At 53.2% G+C, this 23,218-nt stretch overlaps 5 protein-coding genes across 5 annotated transcripts; 3 read left to right on the forward strand and 2 right to left on the reverse strand.

Annotated features, from left to right (window-relative positions):
• Nucleotides 1-231: 231 nt before the first annotated feature.
• Nucleotides 232-1,811, reverse strand: N0V96_010894 (uncharacterized protein; the record flags this gene model as incomplete). The annotated part of the gene is given in 2 exon segments (XM_065759096.1): nt 232-1,792; nt 1,804-1,811. 2 exon segments carry the CDS (start codon nt 1,809-1,811, stop codon nt 232-234), a joined length of 1,569 nt encoding a protein of 522 aa, XP_065612194.1.
• Nucleotides 1,812-2,313: 502 nt separating this feature from the next.
• Nucleotides 2,314-5,740, reverse strand: ENA2_2 (P-type ATPase; the record flags this gene model as incomplete). Its single annotated transcript, XM_053195811.2, has 4 exons — nt 2,314-3,369; nt 3,423-5,106; nt 5,166-5,431; nt 5,486-5,740. 4 exons carry the CDS (start codon nt 5,738-5,740, stop codon nt 2,314-2,316), a joined length of 3,261 nt encoding a protein of 1,086 aa, XP_053046846.2.
• Nucleotides 5,741-10,104: 4,364 nt separating this feature from the next.
• N0V96_010896 (uncharacterized protein) lies at nt 10,105-11,061 on the forward strand (the record flags this gene model as incomplete). The annotated part of the gene is made up of 1 exon (XM_053195810.1): nt 10,105-11,061. One exon carries the CDS (start codon nt 10,105-10,107, stop codon nt 11,059-11,061), a length of 957 nt encoding a protein of 318 aa, XP_053046845.1.
• Nucleotides 11,062-13,420: 2,359 nt separating this feature from the next.
• On the forward strand, nt 13,421-17,517 carry N0V96_010897 (uncharacterized protein; the record flags this gene model as incomplete). The annotated part of the gene is made up of 2 exons (XM_053195809.2): nt 13,421-15,211; nt 15,262-17,517. The coding sequence occupies 2 exons, from the start codon at nt 13,421-13,423 to the stop codon at nt 17,515-17,517; spliced, it is 4,047 nt and encodes a 1,348-aa protein (XP_053046844.1).
• An 858-nt stretch (nt 17,518-18,375) lies between these two features.
• Nucleotides 18,376-20,106, forward strand: N0V96_010898 (uncharacterized protein; the record flags this gene model as incomplete). The annotated part of the gene is made up of 1 exon (XM_053195808.2): nt 18,376-20,106. One exon carries the CDS (start codon nt 18,376-18,378, stop codon nt 20,104-20,106), a length of 1,731 nt encoding a protein of 576 aa, XP_053046843.2.
• Between the last annotated feature and the right edge of the window lie 3,112 nt (nt 20,107-23,218).

Here is a 23,218-nt window from a genome sequence, read left to right on the forward strand (position 1 = left end):
CTTATCTGTACGCACATGTTATTATCCAGAGGTCACAAGAAAATACTAGCAAATAAGGTCCATCGCGATCTGGGGTGAAGATGAGGAACTGAGTAGCTACCAAGACTCCGACATGATGGTCAACCGACTGCCATAGAAACTATCATGTGCTCAGTCATGTACACCTACGCAACACACAGATTTGACTTCAAGATATAATATCTAATACGAAGCAAATTGCCATATATGCAACTAACCCTTCACCTTGAACCTCGTCACAACAGCAGCATGATCCGAAGTCCACTCATTCCCCCCATGCCCCGGCTCTGGCGCCGGCTCCCCCACCACAACCTCCTCCGACCCGACAACCTCTAGCTTCCCGCCCCGGAAATACACAAAATCAATTCTATCCATCGGCTCCGGCCGCCCTTCATTCTCCAGAAAGATGGGCGACCACGTAACCCCCGGCCTCGCCCCCGGGTCCGGCCACACAACCCGATACGAATCAATCAAACCGGCCTCCGTCGGCACCACAGAAGTAGGCCACGGCACATTTCCTTGTCCGCAGTGCATCCCGCTCGTGGCATCAACCCAATCCAGATGCGAAGGCGCGTTGAAATCACCCACCAACACCACCGGCACCGTCTCCGCGTCCGCCAACTGTCCCGCCATGGCCCGGACGACAGACTCGATCTGCGGCGTCCTCTTGGACTCCGTCTCCCGCGCCAGCACCTCCTCCACCGTCATGTTGTCGAAGCAGAAATCATAGGGTCCGTACGGGTCATACCCCAAGTGAACATTCCACAACACAACCTCCTCCCCTTCACCATCCAGCACAACCCTCACGGACGCAGCATACGTCCCGCCCTCGTGCGCGGCGGCGTTCTTGAGCGGATACTTGCTCACGAACCCAACATCGCCGCCCTGCCACGAAAACCACCCCAATGCATCCCCCAGCCGCGTAGCATGTCCCCCCGTGCTCTCCTGCACGCCGACAATATCCGCGCCGCTGGACGCCAGGAACCGCACTTGTTTGGCGTGGTAATCGGATACCTGCGTCCCGCCGTGCCAGAGGTTAAACGACATGACGGATACCTCGTCCACGAGCGGTGCGCCGACGGGGCGGACGGGGATGGTGACGTTCAGCCGCGCAGACGGTCCATCCTCTGCTGCTGCTGTAACCGCTTCGACCGTGACTTGAGCGAGGCCCGCGACGTCAGGCGTACCAAATAGGACGCCCGCCTCCGATACCTTGACCCATTCGCTCCCCCCGACTTTACGGAAGCTCACGGCTGCGCTCCCGCCACCGCTCCTCAACCCATCAACACGCGCCTCGTACCCATCCCCGACACGCGCGTTCCTCAGAGTAACTTCGTCAACGAAGAATCCAACCGGCCCAGAGGCATACGGTACCCTCACGTCCACCGGCGGCGCAAGCCACGCATACCCGTCTCTGGCGAGGAAGTAGGCGCGGTAGTCGCCAGGGACCAACCCCGACCCTACGTTCTCAATCTTGAGCGTCCCATTCGACTCAGGCGCATACCCCCAGACCAGCGACGGCTCCACGAATGTCTGGTTCTCGGGTCCGCCGCCCGAGGCGCGGTAGATGCCGATCCAGTTCTTCGCGTCAGCGTCTGTTGTGGAATATGAGAATGTGAAGACGGGGTCGTCGGGTAGGAAGGTCAAGCTTCCGGACTGACGGGTCGTTAGGATGGCGAGGGCTGGTGTTGGGGATTGCACTACGAAGAGCGCGGAGAGGATATGCGAAATGAGTACCGTGAAGCGCATCTTTGCAGATTCCCAGACGCATGGGCTGAAAAGAACAATTTCATTGTTGTCAGTCATGGAATCCAGGGGAATGCATCGCTTTTTATTCAGTTACAGCTCAAACGTACCTGCCTTGATGCCAGTCCTTCAAGTCAATGATGTAAAAGTTGTCAGCTTCAGCGGAGCGGCCAATCCTTTCGTGGCACCGCACCACAGGAACTACTTCGTTTGCACACTGAAGGATTCCGACCCTCGGGAATCCAGTAGTCTTGGCATGGTATTGTGGCCACATACGGGGCTGATCTGCGTAAGGAATGGGAATAGTCTCGCCCGAGCAGGCTCGGGTTTGGTAATGGTAACAGGGGCTTAAATCGGTGCCTGATGACTTGCAGCAGTGACTGAGACACACTTCCGAGAGGTGCAATAACAATTTTGTAGATGACTTTGATTCGTTACTATATCACAAAGGTATCATCACCTACAACACGCGCACTAGTCTCGCTCACCCGCTCCAAAGTACGCACTCACTTGTCCCCATAAGCTGACAATATGGTGGTCATCTCTCGCTTACTTCTTCTCCGAGGCCGCTCTCTCCTTCTCCAGGTCAATGTCATCGTCGCCAATTTCGGTACGGTGATCATCATCGCTGGAGCCGAGGTACTCCCCAAATACTCTCTGTTCAATGTCCATGTCTTTCCAGGCGACACCGAGCTTCTTGCTGTTGCGGATCCTAAAGAAGACGCGCTTGCCCCATTTCCAGGACTCAACACCAGCAAAGAAAAGTCCTGCAGCAATAAACACAATGCCCCATTCCCACGTGATGCCCTTGTGCTTGAATACGACCGTGTTGATGACGGGGATATACAGCAGGGGAAATAGAGTAATGAAGCCGATAATGATGGCCCAGAAAAGGAATCTGTTCCGCCAGACGTCAATCATCCACTGAGTAAAATACTTCTTGGAACCCGGTTGCATGCGGAAGAAGGACCGACGCATATCAACCATCTCCCAGGCCAAGAACAAGGCAAACCATGTGAGGCAGGCAAAGGTTGTAGCTCGGGCGCGGAAGACCGTGTCGCAAGAGTCATTGTACTTTTCGTTGCAACTCTCTCCTAGATCACCAGTACCGAAACCATAGACAACCAACGAGAAGCTTGAGAGGCAAAGAGCGGTGATCCAGAGGCCGTAAAAGACCATGTCGATGAGGAACTCCATGGTGAAAATGCCCGTCTTGAGAGACTGGGGCGGGCGACGCATAATGTCTGGGACGGCACGCTCAAAGCCAAGTCCCATATCGGGCATACCAGAGGTGGCCATGATGATCCAGACGATTTCAACCGGGGCAAGCGGGAAGACCGACAGCCCGCGTGCATCCTTGAAAGTGAGACCAACAAGCAATGTTCCAGCTTGGGCAATGTTCTCAGCAAGGACGTGCAACACGAACTTTTGAATGTTGTCAAAGATACGACGGCCCTCTTCGATAGCGGCGACAATGGAGGCAAAGTTGTCGTCAGTCAAGACGATATCGGATGCATCCTTGGCGACGTCTGAACCTGACTGACCCATGGCAATACCAACATCGGCACGGCGGAGGGATGGGGAATCGTTGACGCCGTCACCGGTCTATCTGAGTTAGAATACCATTACACAACTAGGGCAAAGGGATATCGACTTACCATGGCGCAGAACTTCTTGCGGCGGTGAAGAGCCTCAATCATTCGGACTTTGGTGCTAGGGGCGCATCTCGCAATGACGAGCGGCAGGACGGGGAGCTTGTCAACCTCGTCATCACTCAATGCATCGAACGACGAAGCCGTCATGACCATGGCGTCTGCAACGTTCCTTGCGACACGCTCCATGCGAGTGGGCAAGATGCCAACCTCAATGGCAATGGCCTTTGCAGTCTCAGGGTGATCACCGGTGAGCATGTGGACCGAAATGCCAGCCTCATGGCACTGACGAACAGCAGGAGCGGATTCCGGGCGAGGAGGATCGTACAGTCCCACGAGACCGCGGAAGACTAGGTCGCACTCGACTGAAGCACGCTCAACTTCATCGCCCTTGTTGGGTGTGCCCTCATAAGGCTTGCTGGCAAGTGCTAGGACGCGCAACCCGAGTCCTGCCAATGCCTCCATGTTGCGAAGGATCTCCTCGCGGAACTCAGGGGTGATATCTACCAATACGCCATCATCTCTGGGGGCGTACTTTGTGCAAATCTGAATCACTCTCTCGACCGCACCCTTGGTGTAGGCGAAGTACTCGTTCGTGGCGTTGTTCTTCATGATGACGGACATGCGTTTGACATCAGAGTCGAATGGAAGCTCGGCAATCTCGCTCCATTCGGGGGTGTCACTGCCACTGACAAACTTGAGGCGATTCATGTCGAACCGAGAAGCAAAGACCTGGATGGCGATTTCGGTGGGATCGCCGCGGGCATGCCATTGATCATCTTTCTTGTTGATGGTGGCGAGATTGGCCAGGGACGCCACGTAGAGGAACGCAGAGAGAGTCGACTTGCTGTTTTGCAACAGCTGGTCGGTCTTCATGATGGTGCCACAAGCATCACCTCCCTTTTTGAAGTTGAGGTGTCTAGGAGACCGCTCGTCGTAGCGAACATCACCAGTGGTGGGGTCCATTGGTGACGATGTATTTTCGACGGTGTACGTTCCCATGGCAGGCAACCAAGCACCACGGGCCAGCATTTTGCCCTGCGTCAGGGTGCCGGTCTTGTCGGAGCAAATGTCCGTAACTGCGCCAAGAGCCTCGAGAGACTTGAGATTGCGCACAATGACATTGCGCTTCACCATGCGCTTGGTTCCGGCCGCCATAGTGATGGTGAGTACAACAACGAGACTGGCTGGGATCATGGATAGACCGGTGGCAACTGCGTAGATGATGACCTCCTGACTAGCCTCGAACTTGTTGGCACCGAGAACGATAATGGCACAGACGATGGCGATGCCGAACAAGAGCATGGCGAGCTTGGAGAGTTTCTGTTGCAAGGGGGTGCCAACATTGACACCAAGGAAACGTCCAATAGCATCGGTCAAAGTCAGGGTATAGGCCTCAAGGTATCGGTGAGGCTTTGCTTTGCCATTGGGCTTGCGCTTGACCTCGCGGACCTTGGAATCCTTCTTACGAAGGGCAGACGCAATAGCTCCAATTTCGGTGTAAACGCCTGTGGCGAAGACAATACCCTTGGCACGACCCTTGGTGACATTGGACGAACTGTAGGCGACGTTGAGACGATCTCCAGGGCCGGTGTTGTCGGGGAAAGTTGCGTCTTCGTTCTTTCGCACGGGGAGGGATTCGCCGGTCAACAGAGCCTCGTCGGTCTCGAAGTTGACCGCCTCGATCAGCCTGTAGCATCATCAGTTGCTCTGCTTGGTCTTGACGTTGTTGTTGATGGCATAGGATACCTGACATCTGCGGGGATCGTATCTCCCGTCTTGAGTTCAACGAGGTCACCAGGGACGATTTCGCCCGAAGGGACAACCATGGATTCGCCGTCACGAACGATGTTGGCAGTGGGAGAACTGAGGGAACGGAGGGAGTCCATTGTCTTCTCGGCGGAGTACTCCTGGAAGAAACCGACAATGACGTTGAGTAGGATGACGAACGTAATGACGCCGCCCTCGATGTACGAGCCAATACCGAAACTAACGGCCATGGCAAGAATCAGGACCTAGACACGGGTCAGCAAAGGGCGGGATCGAGAGAAGGTGGGAAAGCAACTGACCATGGTCATGGCATTGGCAATCTGGGCGATGATGATCTTGATGGGCTGAACGCCCTCGGCTTCGCCAAGATCATTATGGCCGAATTCGTCGAGACGGGCCTTTGCATCTTGGGCTGAGAGACCATTGAGGGTGTTGGCACGGAGCTCCTCGGCCAGCTGCTGGTATGATAAGGCGTGGGCTGGGTGAGAGAGCGGTTTGTTGGATTGACCCGAGACGTGATTCTCATCGGGCTTTGCGGCCTTTTGATTCCCCATGCCAGGCAAAGGGGAACAGAGTGTGGAGGCTCAAAATAGGTGATGGGAAAGGTTCAAAGTTGATGCAAGAGAGAATGTAACTCTTGCCGTTGAGAGTGACAGAAAGACAAGGGGGTTGATATTGGGAGGGGGTTTCGAGATGGGATCGGTTGAACAAACTGGCAATGACGTGTAGTCTTGTTGACACAATTAATCAGTGTGAAAGATGTTTGTGAGTCGGACAAGGTGCGATACAGCGTCAAGCAGATGTCTGGATGGTGCAGCGAATTCAGCAAGGACTGGTCAAGGTGGCAACACAGAGGCAGGTTGTCAATTGAGGTGTCATTGGATGGCTTGCAGCGTTCGTTGTTGGTGAGAAAGAGGCACGAAGAGACACAGGCGGGGAGAGAGGCATCGGTCTGCTTTTTGAGGGCAGGAGGGAAGGCGAAAGGCGGTATCGCCAAGAACAATTGGAATCCATTGATTGCGGTAACGGCAAGAACGGTACCGGTATCGTGGCAGTTGAGGAACAACAAGGAAAGAGTGAAGAGGGGCAGAGTACGCGGACAGAACATGGATGTAAGGCAAGCACTGCAAGGTACCTACCTACCTTGAGTAGTACGGAGTAAGTACCTTGGATAGGTGTTCGTACTGGAAATGCCGAGAAGGCGACGGCGACAGGATTTGTTTCTGCAAAAATTTCCTTACTGGTGCAGAAGTCGGCGAGTGTATCCATCCATCAAGCATTAGAACACGCTTGGCCATCTTGGCTGACCTTGGCGGAGGCGGGCCCTTCGTGCTGTGTGCAGCATTATCTGGGGATATACCGGATATTTGTGTTATGTTTTTTTTTGGTGGTCTTTGCTGGCAGGGGAAAGTCGCACGCATTCAGACATGGGAAAGTGCACAATTGGAACGATTACGTCAGATGCCGAGTCCGCTCGAATTTGTAGGGAAAGCACGGCGGGAACTTGGGACATTGAACATATGCGGGGTATCAAATGGGCAGGTGCTGGTGACGGTGCGAAGGGAGGAAAGAATAAGAGACACGCCGGAAAGGAGCGGAGGCGGGCGGGCGTGGGGGAGGGGCAGGTGCGACCCCCGGGGGAAGGTACACCACGGAAAGCAACGACTGTGGGGCGCCTTCCCTCCGTCTCTCCTTCGCCCCCCGTCGTGGTTGGGGCGCAGCCGGCGATGACGGCGATGGCGCCGGTGGCGCATCTTGGAAACCCCTCCACGGGCCTGGGCAGCATCGGTCTAACTCTACGAATACAGAGTACAGACTAATTATTACTACGGATATTTACGGTTCTGGAAGCCTTCCATTCCATGCAACTGGTTCGCTTTGGAATCACAATGGAATTAAGTTTCAACGGCCTTCTCCCCGGAATACCACCGACGTCGTGTCCGCGGCGGATATTTCACACTATCAACGTTCATCACCATACCCAGAATTCCTCCACAGTTCCACAATCTGGGGCTCTTGGGAGTCTTGGCTACCAGGACATGTGCGCCAGCCACCGATTCTAAGTGGACATTGCCGCCCAGCCAAGTTCACTTCATCAACGCATCCAGCCATCTTCCTCCCCGTCGCACAGCTTCAGCATGGACCCTCCTCGTCGCACAAGACTACAAGTATCCATCTATCTTTGGTTCCTTACCTGGCAGGCAACTTATAAACCATCATTACGGCACACCCGAGACAGAATGAAATCCCCCTTATCGTAACGTTGGGGACAGCCAAGATTCTTCCAAGCCAACCCCGAGAGTTTCACAGACAGACCGCCCATCCTCCACTAGCAAATGAGCCCGAGTCATTCCGACTTGGCGACCCAGACCTGCTGCACCATCCCAGTCAAAGCGAGGAAACGAGGTGGTAACTGAAGACCTTCACAGCCTCAGTGATGCACGACATAAGACTACCATTTCTTCCAGTGTCCCAACTAGGTATCAAGCTCGTGTGATCACCTTCTGCGTCCAGTGATGCCCGACTGATGCCCCCGCGCGTCCGGAGATGTGGGTCCGTCTGCCAAAGTCATTGGCACGGCCCCTCCGTGACGCGCTCCGGAGATATCATTGAAACTGGGCTGCGTGCTTTTGAGCATACCTTTCCTTACCTTACTAATACTTACTAGAGGTAGCAATGAGTCTCTCCACTGATCAGATTACTTACTCAGGTTAGGTAGGCAATCTCGACCCCAAGAAATCTCGAAATACTTTCGCGCAACGGCTGCCCAAGGGTAAACCACAAGGCAAGAAAGGCCCTGGGTTTCTCGGCGAATTGATATCATCGATGCAAGGTTCACCGTCAGCATCGAGTGAATACCTCACTGCAAAATCCACCTCCCCCCTTATGCTTTCTGCTGTAGAGACTTGATTCAACCCCACCTTTGACGGGGACTTTCGTAACGAAGTATTGCTGGCAAGAGTGCTGCTCCTCTCAAAAGCGTTGATGAGTGACTGCTTCAGGGTCCTTGTGAAACGAAAGAGAAGCTGAGAGGGTCCGGTCATTGGCCACGTCCTCCAAGTCATCTTGTTGATTGAAACTCTATCTGGGTTACAAGAAGTCCGTTTTACTTTTTCGAGAAATGGATCTAGTAACAACATGCTTTAGAACATACAACTTCTATTTTCGGCAGTTATATTGATACGGGAGACTGGAGTGTTCATTACACGTCTAGGAGCAGTAGAAGACATCATTGCACCACTTCCTTGGTTTCTGTGTGTTCCGAACTCTGAGCCGCTTTGGAAATGAGGGAGTTAGCGACGAAAGAGGCTATCTTCTGACATCTTAACCAAACAAACACGATCTAGTTGAAATGATCTAGTTACTTGTCAATTCCAGCTGTAATCTCTGGGAGGAGTGCATGGGCTTCATGCAGATTCTTGAACAGTCGGGAGTGCGTAAGAACCGAGAACGTGTGTTGATAGTCTGTTCCACGGCTTATACGTGGAGTGATGTAGGTAAACGTTCAACAGCGCCGTAGTCATCCGATCATTCGAGATCCAGGCGACAAACGGAATTGAACTCTTTCTCCGTGCTAGTACTATCCAGATGACTTCTTCATTTTGGTATTGATATGCTTTGGAATACTTCAAGCAATGCTATATGCTACTAAAATGAGATACACCTTTGATCAAGCGTGAAAGCGTCAGCAAATTGAAAATAAACGCTTAGCGCAGAATGCCGTTCGTCCGTTCCTATGAGATGATGGTGTTCAATATCAGGATGCGCGCATGTTATGATGTTGCTCGTTGGGTCATGCTGTCGCCACTTTCTTTGCGGCTGTAGCGCAAACAAACTATTGCCTGCTTTCCTACTTTTCGCTTTTACACATGGTACATCCAATCTGACATGCACAACATTGTTCAGAATGCTTCGGTACCTGAGGCTGATTCACAATTCGAATATGTCAGCGAATACCGGAAGGAGGGAGATGTTTGATGCGGAAAGCACAAATTCAAATTCGGGAGTGCGCTCGCCGCTTTTGGTGAATATTCGGTTTTAGGAATTTGTGACTCGACATGCTGCATCAATTTGTTCAAGACTATGTCATTTGAGCGCGTGTGTCCATGTTTGACTGCGTGCATGAGCTACGAGTATCGCTACGATACCAGCATGTCCTTCAGACAGCACGGTAATGTGATACCGTTGACTCCTCTTGCACGCGATCAGAACTGGCGTTATCAGATATGAGCTGCAACATACGGGCCTGCAGTAGCCCTTTAAATGAACAGCTACGCAGGGAGAGTTTCGAGTAGACAGGCGTGTAAGAGTGACAGACAATTTTGAGTACGGCACGAGAATTCGTAAACATTTGATTCATAAACACGGTTTGCTTCGTACCATCAGCCATCGCCCCACGCGTTGGTTTTCTTCTTCTTGGGGTAAGACCCCAAGTACACCAAGAACAATCACGGGACCAAAGTCTCCGCGGGGGTTGGAGATTATTCCGTGGTGCGCTTGGAGTCCAATGGATGGGGCTCCTTGGCAACGTGAGAACACACGGAAAATAAGAAGTTGACTAAATCCACGTATCTTACCAACTACCGGCAGACACCCATGCTTCAGTCTATAAGAGGACCAATGGGAAATTTTCCAAGTAGTTTGCACCTATCAAAGCTCCGTCTGCCGAACCCGGGATTCAAGGTAACATGCCTAGGCAGGGCAGAGAGACAGCCCAGGTAGCCAAGATGACCTCGTTTGGGCTCTTCGAATTGAAAGATAAATAAGGCTCAGGTGCGGCTTGACCTCATCTCTGTTGGAACTGGCAACCTACGGAGTCGGCCTCTTCTACCTTTGGAGATTCGTCTTGGCAACCGGTGTTCCACCTCCCCAGCAACTGTACCAGCTAAGAGACTCGACAAGAGATTCGCGACTCACAATGGCGCCAACATGGAAGGGCCTGCTCGGTGGCCTTCTAACCATCCTATCAGCCATCCCGAACGTCTCCGCAGCGTACCCGAATCCGGGTGCCGTCTCCGGCAGCGTCAACGTCCATGACCCGTCCGTCCTCAAGACGTCGAGCGGCACATACCTCATGGCCCACACGGGAACCAACATCGCTCTCAAGACGTCCACCGACCGCACCGTCTGGCGTGACGCCGGCGCCGCCTTCCCCAACGGCGCTTCGTGGACAACCGCCTACACGGGCGGAGACACCAACCTCTGGGCCCCAGACATCTCCTACCGCAACGGGCAGTACTACATGTACTACTCGGCGTCCACCTTTGGCTCCCAAAAGTCCGCCATCTTCCTCGCCACGAGCTCCACCGGTGCCTCCGGCTCGTGGACGAACCAGGGCCTGGTCATTGAATCCTCGAGCTCCGTCGACTACAACGCCATCGACCCCAACCTCATCGTCGACGCCAGCGGCAACTGGTGGTTGTCCTTTGGATCCTTCTGGACGGGCATCAAGATGATCTCAATCAACCCCAGCACCGGCAAGCGCTCCGGCACGAACCTCGTCTCCCTCGCCCGCCGCACCGTCAACGACGGTGCCATTGAGGCACCCTTCATCACACGTCGCGGGAGTTACTACTACCTCTGGGTTTCGTTCGACTTCTGCTGCAAGGGCGCCTCGAGCACGTACCGCACCATGGTCGGTCGGTCTACCAGCGTGACGGGCCCGTTTACTGATCGCAACGGTGTGAGCATGTTGAACGGTGGCGGTACTGAGGTGATGGCTACTCATGGCTCCATCTACGGACCCGGTCACCCGTCTGTGTTTACGGACGCGGACGCTGATGTGTTTGTGTACCATTACTACAACAGCGCCAATGCTGCTCTGTTGGGCATCAACCTTATTCGGTGGGAGTCGGACTGGCCAGTTATCTACTGATTGAGATTACCTTTCGGCAGTTTAAGCTCCTCTCACTGAGGATCTCTTGATGTCAAATCAGTAGCCTTATCATTTCATGTGCCCTCTGGTGTCTTTGTGTTGCCTTAAAGTGACGTTTGAATGTTCAAGTTTCCTGCTTCCTGTAGCCCCGGACCGCAGTTCTTGTTTGAGCTAATATTTAGAGAGCCCCTGTGAACTTGACATCTGAACAATTTTGTGACTTGTGGATAAATCAGTAGTACGCAAGTTCAACAAAGCTAGTCCAAATTAACACTCAACTCGAGCAATTGCAGCGGTAGCAAACCACGTTTTGATTACAGTAGTTTGATGATGAGTCCTTATGATCTAGGCCTGTGGATGTGTTGGCCACATGCAAATAGTAGAAACAGTTGCACGATTTTTTGAACAACATTGCACGTCCTTCATCCTTGATGGCTGGAAGGAGAGCCCGCCCCTAGGACACATGTGACCACGAGTGATAAACCAACTTATGAATACCTCTAAAGCCTCTACGCTGATCGATCACTTACCTCGGCCATGTCACTGATATACTTTAATTATCTATTTTGAGGGCATACTATTCTCCAAAGCCTAACCTCATTTTCAGCTTGCATCAACAAACTTTAGCCATCGGGTAAGGGTGGAAAGTTAAGTCACTCACCATACCAGGGCGTCGAACTCATTGTTACCTATAAGCAGAAACAAAATCTATTGCCTCTTAAATCATACTCAGCCTACGGCAGCGGTGTCAAGAAATAGGGCGAGCTACGCAGCGAAGTCCAAGAACCAATAGGGACTGTGATTTGCCGCCTTTAAGGCTGACGAGCATATGACATCGTGGCCCTCTCCCACGTCCCGAAATTGACACTTTACTTACTTCGAAATGACAATCCAAGTTTATAAGAGCAATTCCACGTGAACGGCCTATGGTTCGACCCCCACAATTGTCATTGCCAACGGGATTTTCGCACTTCCCTAAAGTTGAAGTCGCTCAAGTAGGCCACTTGCAATGCCTTTTGGGTTATCTGGATGCAGGGCGTAAGCATCAACAACAGGGGTTAGTATTATGTGAGATTAGGAGCTGAGAAGTGAAGAGGCACAGAGGGCGAGAGGATGCCTGCTACGACTCTACGAGGTGATGCGTACCGGTATTGGATCCATCCGTACGGATACCCTTGCTCGCCTCGCCCGCCATCCATGCTAGCGCCATTGCTATCCGCCTCCACCATCAAATGTCGCTAAACACTCAATTACGAATGCTACCAACCAAAGACCAAAATTTTGCTCCAGCTCAACAGGTCTTTTTGCTCGTTCCTGCGCCCACTTGGCGCGTTCAGGCGATTGGCAAGTCAATACGAAGCACTTGCAACAAGTTGCTTGAAAGCCTGGCAATCACCCATATCGCATACCCGCAAGCATTGGCATATGGGTCGATCAGAGCCAGAACCGACCTCGTTTAAGTCGATGACCTCGAGTTACCTCGGCCAAGGAGTACGTACCCTTCACATCAGAGCCTCCAGACCATCAAACTGATTCATTTCACAACAACTTGCTGAGCTTTTCCAAGTTTCAAAGCACAAGCACGAAATCACAAGAGAAGGAACAGCTGCTAGCGTGCAGAGAATTCATACACAACTGCCAGCCTGACTGACCTCTTCGAAGTTGGGGGCTGGTGGGGGAGGGAAATGTGGGAGGGTTGTGGGGGAGTGTTTAGTGAAAACGTGCAGCTGCGGTAACACACATCCTGGGCTCGCTTGCGTGAGTATCCGCCCTCGCTTCGCCGGCCAAGGTCGCTTAGCCAGAATGTCAAAGACAGAACGCTCAAGCTACGCTACGGAGGGGGGCATGGACATGGCCGCATGGGTGTTGTCCTGCACGCGCGATCCTTGGACCCCTCGGCTTGAGGTTGCATGCCACTCATGCGGATGTATGCACTTGACCCAACGTCCACTGAACCGCTCGTCTAAGAAAAAGTCCATGTCATCCTCTCCATTTCCTCCGTGGCGTCTGTCATCTTCACCCCATCTGATGGCGTTTCTTCTTCGTTTGGCTTTTGTCTTGTCCGACTTCCCGCCCGAGACCATTCCTCTCAACGCCTCGCGGCTTGATTTCTAGATCCCGCCGGGCAACCTAGTCCCTCTAATATCAGCCCCGTCGATCTTTGGAGGAAACGTCATTGGAGCGTCTCTGCACAGGTCACAGCTCTCGACTTGGTTACATTTGCAAGAGTGAGACTCTAGCAAGGCCCAAGAAATCAAAAGCGGATTTCTGCTTTCGCAGCCAGCGCCAACCGGCATGCGCTCGCGGTCGCCGTTTGTTACGCATCGTCTTACTCGTCACGGTTGAATCGCCCACAACCATGTCTTCGACATCGAATCCGCTATCCAACGAGGACGGAGCAATCGTGGTGGAGATGGACAAGTTCGACCGCCAAAGCTCCATGGAGAAATCGGCTCATCCACATGTCCCGGAGGAACCTGACGCGGCGCGCTTCTCGCTCTCTGGCGCCGGTCACATCTCCCTCGACGAAGTCGAAGCAGTTGATGTCCAGATACGCGATTTAGCCGTCACTGTCGACACCTCGCCTTCGTGGTGGGACCCTGCAACCTACCCCGAGCTGGCAAAGTCAAAATTCAACCCTGAACCAAGCTCCAAAAATCTGATTTACCACGTTAACGCTTCCCTGCAACCGGGCACACTGACAGCCATCATTGGCGGTAGCGGTTCCGGTAAGACAACGCTACTAAATACGCTATCGGAACGCATGATCAGTGCGCGACTCGCCCAAAGTGGTCATATCACCTTCAATGGCAGTGAGGGCATTCACAACGCGCGGCACGCATATGTCATGCAGCAGGATATTCTCCTGCCCTCGCTGACTGTGCGCGAGACGCTGCAGTACTCTGCCGATCTGAGGTTACCGCCTCCGACAACTGCCAAAGAGCGAGCACGCATCGTGGAAGAGGTCATCCTGGAACTCGGTCTTAAAGAATGCTCCAACACGAGGATAGGAGATAGACAGCACCGTGGATGCTCTGGAGGCGAGAAGCGGAGAGTCAGCATCGGAGTTCAATTGCTAGCCAACCCGTCGGTCCTCTTTCTCGATGAACCGACAACTGGCTTAGATGCGACGAGTGCTTTTCAACTGATGCGCACGCTGAAGAAGCTGGCTACCAAGGGGCGAAACATTATCACCACTATCCATCAACCTCGGTCGGAAATCTGGGATCTCTTCGACAACCTCATCATTCTCACCAAGGGGAGTCCGGTATTCTCGGGCCCCGCAAAGAACTGCGTACCATTCTTCGAGGGTCTAGGTTTCAAGCTGCCCCCTTTTGTGAACCCTGCCGAATATGTCATCGACATCGCTGCCATAGACAATCGCACGCCAGAACTGGAGCAGGAGACAACGGAACGGGTCAGTCAGTTGAAGCAAGCATGGATTCACGAGAGTAAAACGATTTTTGCTCCAACAGACAAGGCGATTGAGAGCACATCAAGGGGGAAAAGTCCAACCTCAAAGACCAGCAAGCACGCATCTTACACCAGACAACTACGAGTCCTGACCAATAGAACATTCAAAGTCACGTATCGTGACCCAATGGGAATGCTGGCATCAACGACGGAAGCGATCCTCATGGCCCTCGTAACGGGTTACATCTTCTACAACCTACCCAGAGACCTCTCGGGTATCCGCTCCCGCCAAGGCGCGCTCTACACTGCTGCAGGCCTTCAGGGATACCTGACTCTCATGTTCGAGGTCTACCGACTCACCGTCGACATCCCAACCTACGATCGCGAGCATAGCGAATCGTGCGTTGATGCGATCCCGTTCCTCTTCTCTCGCCGCTTGGCGCGGCTCTTCACTGAAGATCTGCCCGTGCCGTTCCTATTCTCCATCATCTTCTACTTCATGGGCGGCTTTGAGCGAGATGCCAGCCAGTTCTTCATCTTCTTCGCCATCACGGTGCTGAATCACTATATCGCTGTGACTTGCGCAATCACATGCGTCACGGCGTCGAGAAACTTTCCCGGTGCGAGTCTGATTGCCAATATGGTGTTTACCCTGCAAAGCATGGCTTGCGGCATGTTCATCCAAGCGAACTCGATTCCGGTGTACGTGCGGTGGCTTAAATGGATCACATATTCGGTAAGTCCAAACAGAAGAGCTTTCGGCATGGCCATACTAATGTTGCCCAGTTCTATTCCTTTGGCGCCTATTGTGGCAACGAGTTCGAGGGTTCATTTTACGATTGCCCATTGGAGGGCGGGGCCTCGAACCCAGAATGCGTGCAGTACACGGGCCGATTCATCATGGAGTCTCTCGGGTTTCCGCGGAATTGGATATGGAGGCCCATTGTCGTGCTCGTTGCATTCGTCGTCTTGTTCTGCATCTTATCCGCCATCGGACTACAGTATATCAAGCAAGAGATGACCATTGCTCGTGCTAGAGTGTCAGACACTGATCTATCAGCCGGCAAGGAAAAGATGAAGACCCACTCCATCTCCGAAGTCCGCACCATCGACGTAGGACTGGAGGACTTTGCTCTGGCCTTGGACAAAAGAGTAGCTTCGGGCAAAAAGCTCCCAACCAAGACAATTCTTAATCCTGTGAGTACGACGTTCGAGGCAGGGAAGCTGAACGTCATCATGGGCCCTTCGGGAAGTGGCAAGACATCTCTTCTCAATGCCATGTCTTTGCGACTTCCCAGCAGCCTTAGCACACGCTATAGGCTGTCGGGAAAGCTCACCTTCAACAACGCACTACCGTCTAACTCGGTCATCCGCTCGGTGTGTTCATACGTATGCCAGGACGACGACGCCCTCCTGCCGTCTCTCACGGTACGAGAGACGCTCCGGTTCTCTGCCGGGCTACGCCTACCAGCCCACATGAGCAGCGACGAGAAATCCAAGCGCGCAGAGGAGGTGTTGCTGAAGATGGGTCTTAAGGACTGCGCAGATAACCTCGTGGGCAATGAGCTGGTCAAGGGCATTTCGGGAGGTGAAAAACGACGGGTTACCATTGCTGTACAGCTTCTCAGCGACCCACTCGTGCTACTACTGGATGAGCCGACGAGTGGGCTGGACGCCTTCACGGCCAGCTCCATAATGGAGGTCCTGCAAGGTCTCGCTAACGAGGGCCGGACGCTGATTCTGACGATTCACCAGGCGCGGTCTGACTTGTTCAAGCACTTTGGAAACGTCTTGCTACTTGCCCGTGGAGGGTCGCCTGCGTATGCCGGATCGGCGACGGAGATGCTGCCCTATTTTGAGCGTCAGGGATTCACCTGTCCTGCTCACACCAACCCGGCTGACTTTGCGCTGGACCTCGTCACGATCAATCTCCAACAAGAGACAAGAGAGGCCGAGAGCAGGGAAAAAGTCGAGGCTCTGATCGGCGCATGGCAGAGACATGCAAGGATGCCTGTAGTCAAGACGACGGGAGAGCTGCCCAGCATCAACGAGGGCCATGAACATGAAGCAATCACGCGCACCTCAACTGGGCCGGCCAATGGTGGACACTCTCGAAAAGCCTTGGCCTTCAACAAGGCAAATCTCGCGACTCCAGCCGAGCTAGGCGCTCTCGTCCGCAAACGTGCCTCCTTCCTCGTGGCCTTTCCCCTCCTCGTCCACCGCGGCCTCATCAACTTCCGCCGCCAACCGCCGCTGCTCCTCGCCCGCATCATGCAGGTTGTGGGCCTGGGCATCGTCCTCGCGCTCTTCTTCTCGCCGCTCAAGAACGACTACTACTCCGTGCAAAACCGCATGGGCTTCGTGCAGGAGATTGGCGCCTTTTACTTTGTGGGTATGCTACAAAACGTCGCCGTCTACCCTGCCGAGCGCGACGTGTTTTACCGCGAGGACGACGACGGGGTGTACAGCGTCGAGGCGTTTTTGGCGGCGTACTCTGTGCTCGAGTTCCCCTTTGAGATTATCAGCTGCCTCATCTTTGGCGTGCTTGCGGATTTGGCGGTGGGGTTCCCGCGGACGGTGACGATGTACTTCGTGTGCGTGTTTTCGTGCTTTGGCGTCGTCTCGTGCGGCGAATCGGTGGGCATCATGTTCAATACGCTCTTCAACCACACGGGATTCGCCGTGAACCTTACGTCGGTGATCTTATCTGTTGCCAACACGATGGCAGGTGTTCTATCCATCGATATGCCCGAGCTGTTCAAGATCTTCAACTACCTCTCGCCCATCAGATACGGAACCCGGGCCCTGGCGCCATACAGCTTAACGTCTGTCACGTTCACGTGCGAGGATGGGCAGAGGCTACCGGATGGACGGTGTCCGGTGGAGACGGGCGAGGATGTGCTCGAATTGTACAAGTTCAACGTGGATCCGAATGTCAATATTGCGGCATTGGCTGGGTGTGTGATTGTGTATCGGCTGGTTGCGTGGGCTCTTTTGAGAGCTGCGCGGACGCGAATGGAGGGGCTGAAGAAGGGCAAATGAGCGGATTGCATAGATACCACCAGTCTTTACGTCTATAATGATGAATTTGCTGAAGAATATTACCTTCGGCTAGGTGATACCGTTACTCTATCCTTAACCGTGATGCCGTACAATTTGGTGAGGTTTAATTCAACGGTCGAGTCCCACATAAGATCCCAATTCGAATGATAAAGCTCCGATACAGGGGGTCGCTCCGAATGGAAGCTATCCTGAATTCAGCCAAAGAGCCGAGCAGAGCTCAAGCTTCAGCTTTATCAAATAGCCGAGGAGAAGCTGCAAGGAAGGCGATCCCACTGCCCGGTCAGCAACATCCCGGCCGGGTGGTGTGTGAAGCCAGCCGATTGAAGCCGATGAGGTCCCAATCCGGAAGCTGCACAACGCTTTTGAGCCCCGCATGAGGAGTTGAAGATTCGATAAGTTGGAGATGGGTGGGCAGGAATCCCGATATCGTTATCAACCCAAGTTGAGGTATCCGCACCGTCATGCCGTCCATGACCAGTTGCGATAACGGCGCCGAAGGATCGGAGCATTCGAGGTGCTTTTGAGTGCCATTTCGGATGAAACGGCGGGGAAATCGGGGGGAGACCATCGATTGACACGTCGTGCACTCATTCGTCTCATTTGTCATACTCGTGGGGTAGCACACCACCGATGAACGCCGTCGCGTCCTCTTCCATGACTTCACCTCTTCATTCTCGACCTCACTCTCATCTTCACTCTCAACTCTCACTCACTCACTCACTCACTCGCGTCAACTACTCACATCCAACGCCCCTAAAGTTCTGCACACAAGCGAGCAGCAGACAGGATTGGCACATCACATAGCATTGTCTCAATTGAGTGCCATTGATAGTCGTCATGTCAGAGAAACTCCCCCTCGCGCACCCGGCGCCCGAGCTCACAGCTCCGGAGCCACGCCGCCGCCGGACCGCGTGGTGGTCCCTCATCCCCGCCGCCCTCCTCCTCGCCTACCTTCACAAGCCGTCCGCCTCGGCCATTCCGTTCATCGGTCACCACCGCAACGCTTCCCCCGCCGCCAACGCCTGCCGCCAGGTCGACCCTCTCTTCCCGACCCAGAACTCGTCTGGCCTCACCCAGCTGGACTCATACCTCGACAGCCCCAAGTTCCGCAATGAGACGGTCGCCCGCCTCTCGGGTGCCGTTCAGATCCCCACAGAGTCCTTTGACAACTACGGCCCGGTCGGCGCCGACGACCGTTGGGACAAGCTTCTCCCCTTCTCGGCCTACCTCGCAAAGACCTTCCCCAAGGTCCACGACACCCTCCGCCTCGAGCGCGTAAACACCCACGGCCTGCTCTACACATGGCAGGGCTCCGATGACAGCCTCAAGCCTACCGTCCTCATGGCCCACCAGGACACCGTTCCCGTGGCGCCCACCACCATTGACAGCTGGACGCACCCGCCCTGGAGCGGTGCCTACGATGGGACCTACGTATGGGGCCGCGGCGCCATGGACTGCAAGAACTCCCTCATTGGCATCCTTGAGTCCGTCGAGCTGCTGATCGACGCCGGCTTCTCCCCCAAGCGCACCGTAGTCCTGTCCTTTGGCTTCGACGAGGAGGTTTCCGGCGAGCGCGGCGCGGGACACCTCGCACCGTTCCTACTGGAGCGCTACGGCAAGGACGGCGCCGCTATCATCGTCGACGAGGGATCCGGTTTCGACTCCCAGTGGGGCCAGACGTTTGCCATCCCCGGCACGGCCGAGAAGGGCTATGTCGACGTCGAGGTCATCGTCCGCACCCCCGGCGGCCACAGCTCCATCCCGCCCGAGCACACCGGCATCGGCATCCTGTCCGAGCTCATCACGCACATCGAGGCAAACCTCTACGCCCCCGAGCTCATCTCCGGAAACCCATACCTCGAGAAGCTCCAGTGCGGCGCCTCGTACGCGCCAGAGTTCCCCGACAACCTGCGCAGGCTGCTCCCCGCCGACACCAGCAAGCAGATGTGCAAGAAGAAGACGGACCGCCTGGCGAAGGAGGCCGCCAAGGCTGGGCCGCAGGTCAAGTACCTCTTCACCACCTCCGTGGCGACGGACATCATCGACGGCGGCGTCAAGATCAACGCCCTCCCGGAGCGTGTCCGTGCCGTCGTCAACCACCGCGTCAACGTCGGCGACAAGACGGCCAGCGTGCAGGAGAAGCTCGCCGCCGTCGTGCGCCCCGTTGCAGAGAAGTATAACCTCACCCTCCACGCCTTCGACGACGAGGCCGAGACGCCGTCGAGCATCACGCTCAAGAGCAACGATAAAGTGCTCGAGCCCGCGCCCGTGACGCCGACGTCGGTGGAGGGCGTGACGCCGTACGGGATTCTGTCGGGCACCACGCGTGCCTTGTACGGTGAGGAGATTGTTGTCTCGCCGGGTATCATGACGGGCAACACGGATACCCGGTACTACTGGGACCTGACGCAGCACATCTTCCGTTTCCTTCCCGGATATGATCCCGAGAGCGACGAGTGGGCGGGTGTTCACACCGTTGATGAGAAGACGAGCGTCAAGGGCCACGTTAACCTCGTCAAGTGGTACACCATCTTTTTGAGAAATATTGATGAGGCCGAGTTCGCTTGAGCCTTGTTGTATACCTATATTTGAATGGGAGGAATGACAAAGGTGAATCTGGTACGAGAATTGTAGTCACAATAGGCGTAAGATATCTAATTGTTGAAAGATATATGAAGAATATGAAATTGTCAATAACATCACAGTATGCCTCACGCGCTCCACTCATGGCATTTTCTTTGCTGTGACGAGGTGCATTAACAAATACCAATCGATGATCATGGGCTCATTGGATTCCAGAGGGAATGTGCGTTCGATGGGGCGGTGAGAACCCCTTATAGGGCCCAGGAGTGCGCTTGTTCCTCCAAGGAAGCATCGTCCGTTGTAGACGACGGCCGAACGGTATGATTGTGCCTTTAACACTCTATCCTTAGAGTGCTGAGATGGGCAGCCTTGAGTGGCAAGCAGTACCAAAGTGATGCCATAGCGGGCAGCTTCCCTTTTTGAACATCGTAATTACTAGTAATCCTGGTGATGGAGCGATGCAACTTTCAGGATCCGTCCTCATTCCTCATCACCCCCTTGACCTCCCTCACCTATCTGAATCTCGAAATTGAGAGGTCGCTAGTTCGAGCCGACCTTTATCTTCAGGTTTTTTTCTCCATCTCTTGCATGCCTCCAGTATTTTCACATACCTATATTGAATGGCCAGAACAAGTCACTCTTGACACTCGTTCACTTCATGAAGTTTTGGCAGAGCTTCAACTCTGAAATACCGACGAGAAGACGACAATACCATTGAGCGTTCCCATAATATCTGGAAGAAATCATGATTCGTGGGATGTTTGACATGATTGCGTGAGGTCCATTTCTACTTTCACGATGGAACTCGTGCCACATGCTCAATACAGCATCAAGACGCAAGATTCACTCTGGCATGGATTAATCCTATATAATTTCACTATTCAGAGTGCCAGCTCCGGTCTCAGCCCCTATCAATGTGTATGAATTGTACAAAAACTAGAAACGCCACAGCAGAAACCATGGACATTTAATTCAAAATCACGTAGTTCTGTTTGGGGCAGCTGAAAACTCGCTCGCAAAGCCCGTCGATTTACCATCGGCTTCATTCATTTCATAATCGAAAAACTCACTCTTCTTCTGAGTACGAGTGTCCGTCATACAAATTAGATCAGTCCGCAATTTCGGGACTCTTACGTGGCAAACACAAGACTAAAGTGACCTATACACGCGATGGGTACCCAGATTGCACCGCTAGATGGTATATCTTTGCAAGATACTCGCTTACAATGTGAGTCGAAAATTGTTACTTGCATCAGGTACAGCTTCAGGATCTCGAGCCTTAGCCTTTGGGCTCGCATACCTCCGTCACCCGTGGGTCTCGTCCCTTTGGTTCACCAAAAAGTGAATAGAAGCTATTCGCACAAAAGACTGACGAATTCTCTAGGAGCTCTACATACTCCTGCCTGTGTGTAGGACGGCATAGTATTTCCAGGGAGATCTCGAAAAGAAGATCCTATCAACCTGGTGTTTATTACATGCGTTGGGGCATGTAACGTCACAATTGACAATATCCCTAAGATAAAATGCAAATTGCACTCGGGGAGACAAGAAGCGGCTTGAAATTCGTCAAGGGATTAAACGCCACCCTATTCATCATACCGCTAAGATTCCTCTGTACATGGTAGTGTGATACAAGTCGAGTTCTTGTGGCCTCTGTCTACAGGGTGTCTTTGCACAAGCTTCCAATTATGTAGTCCAGGATATTGGGGTCTATATCAAAAAGGAAAAGCCAAGCAGAACTCTATCAAACCAGCAGTACTGTGATTCAAGACAGAATGCTCAAAAAAGTCTTTACAAATTTTGGAGCGTTTGGAGTTGCCCTTTTTGAGAATACCAACAGCTAGTACAATACGACTGAAGCCCAACATTCAAGCCTTTGACCTTATGCCGATGACAGCAGTGCAGATCGGAAATCACGAGGAAAAGATGTTGCAGTACTACGCGAATACTCTCGGGCCGTTGATTTTGCATCATGTGGTGGAAGTAACATATCACTCACATACTCCTGGCTCCTGTGACACATCCTCTCTCCCTTCTTACCTTGGACCAACAAAGAACGGCAAAGGATTTGATACTCAACAGAAGCTTTACGCCTTTGTCGAATGAACAGCAGCCGGAGTCTGGGCATAGCCGCATAGCTTGAGGAATGGGAATATGTTAAGACGCTGCTCCGAGCCATCATGCATCCAGAAAAGTCGAGAGAAAAAAAAGGATTGCCCTACGGAAGTACTCTTTGCGCGAAAAGAAAGTAGCACGCTGAGTCCACACTTTGGATACTTTTGTCTGTGCATCCAAAACCCACACTTGGCAAGATCCGAGCAAAGACAACCTTTCAGATTACTGTCTCGAGTTTTTTTTTTTGGCGCCTGCAACGAGGCATGCCCGGAACCCCAAGTAACGTTACGGGTCTTACACGAGAACGAGGATCATGGATGCATACTTGAGATATCAAATCACCAAAATTCGCCTCTCCCAAAGGGGAAACAAAATTTGAAGAGCTTGCCGAATCATCTGAACCGCGTATCAGGCGCCAAAAAATTGAGCTGCTTCAGCTCGAACCATTGAACTCTGATGAACCATTTGTCTCAAAGCACTCGAAAAGGCGCTGGTCCTGCACTGCCCCCTGATTGACTCTAAAGAGCAAGCGACACCTACATCCTTGAGCAAGCACACCTCTATGTTTAGGCAAAGATAAGAAAGATATCCATACACTGTTCTGGACAGATAACCCCCAGTGATCACCAGTCTTTGGGTCTCACATGTCGGACCTCGGATTAGCTCGCAGCCTGTAAAACCGGGAACCTGGAGGGGGAGAGAGCGCTTGATCATGGGCTGGCATCTGCTTGATCGTGTGGTTGTCTAGCAAAGCCAATGGATTGTGCCTCTGGCTCTCCGTCACTACTTGATCGTCCGTGATCCGTTAATTAGTTTCGTCCCGCTAATGGGAGAGACACTGCTAGTGGAAAGTGACATGATGAATGGAACGCCTGGAATGGCGCGCTGAAGAATTGGTTCATCTGCAGGGGTGGCACTGGGTGGTTTCATTCAATACATTGGTATCAGGCATCGCTCATCGTCCTGTGAGGTCAGTCGACCA

Source organism: Colletotrichum fioriniae, assembly GCF_027942845.1.
Source record: "Colletotrichum fioriniae strain IMI 355084 chromosome Unknown scaffold_16, whole genome shotgun sequence".
In the NCBI taxonomy this organism is placed as follows: Eukaryota; Fungi; Ascomycota; class Sordariomycetes; order Glomerellales; family Glomerellaceae; genus Colletotrichum; species Colletotrichum fioriniae.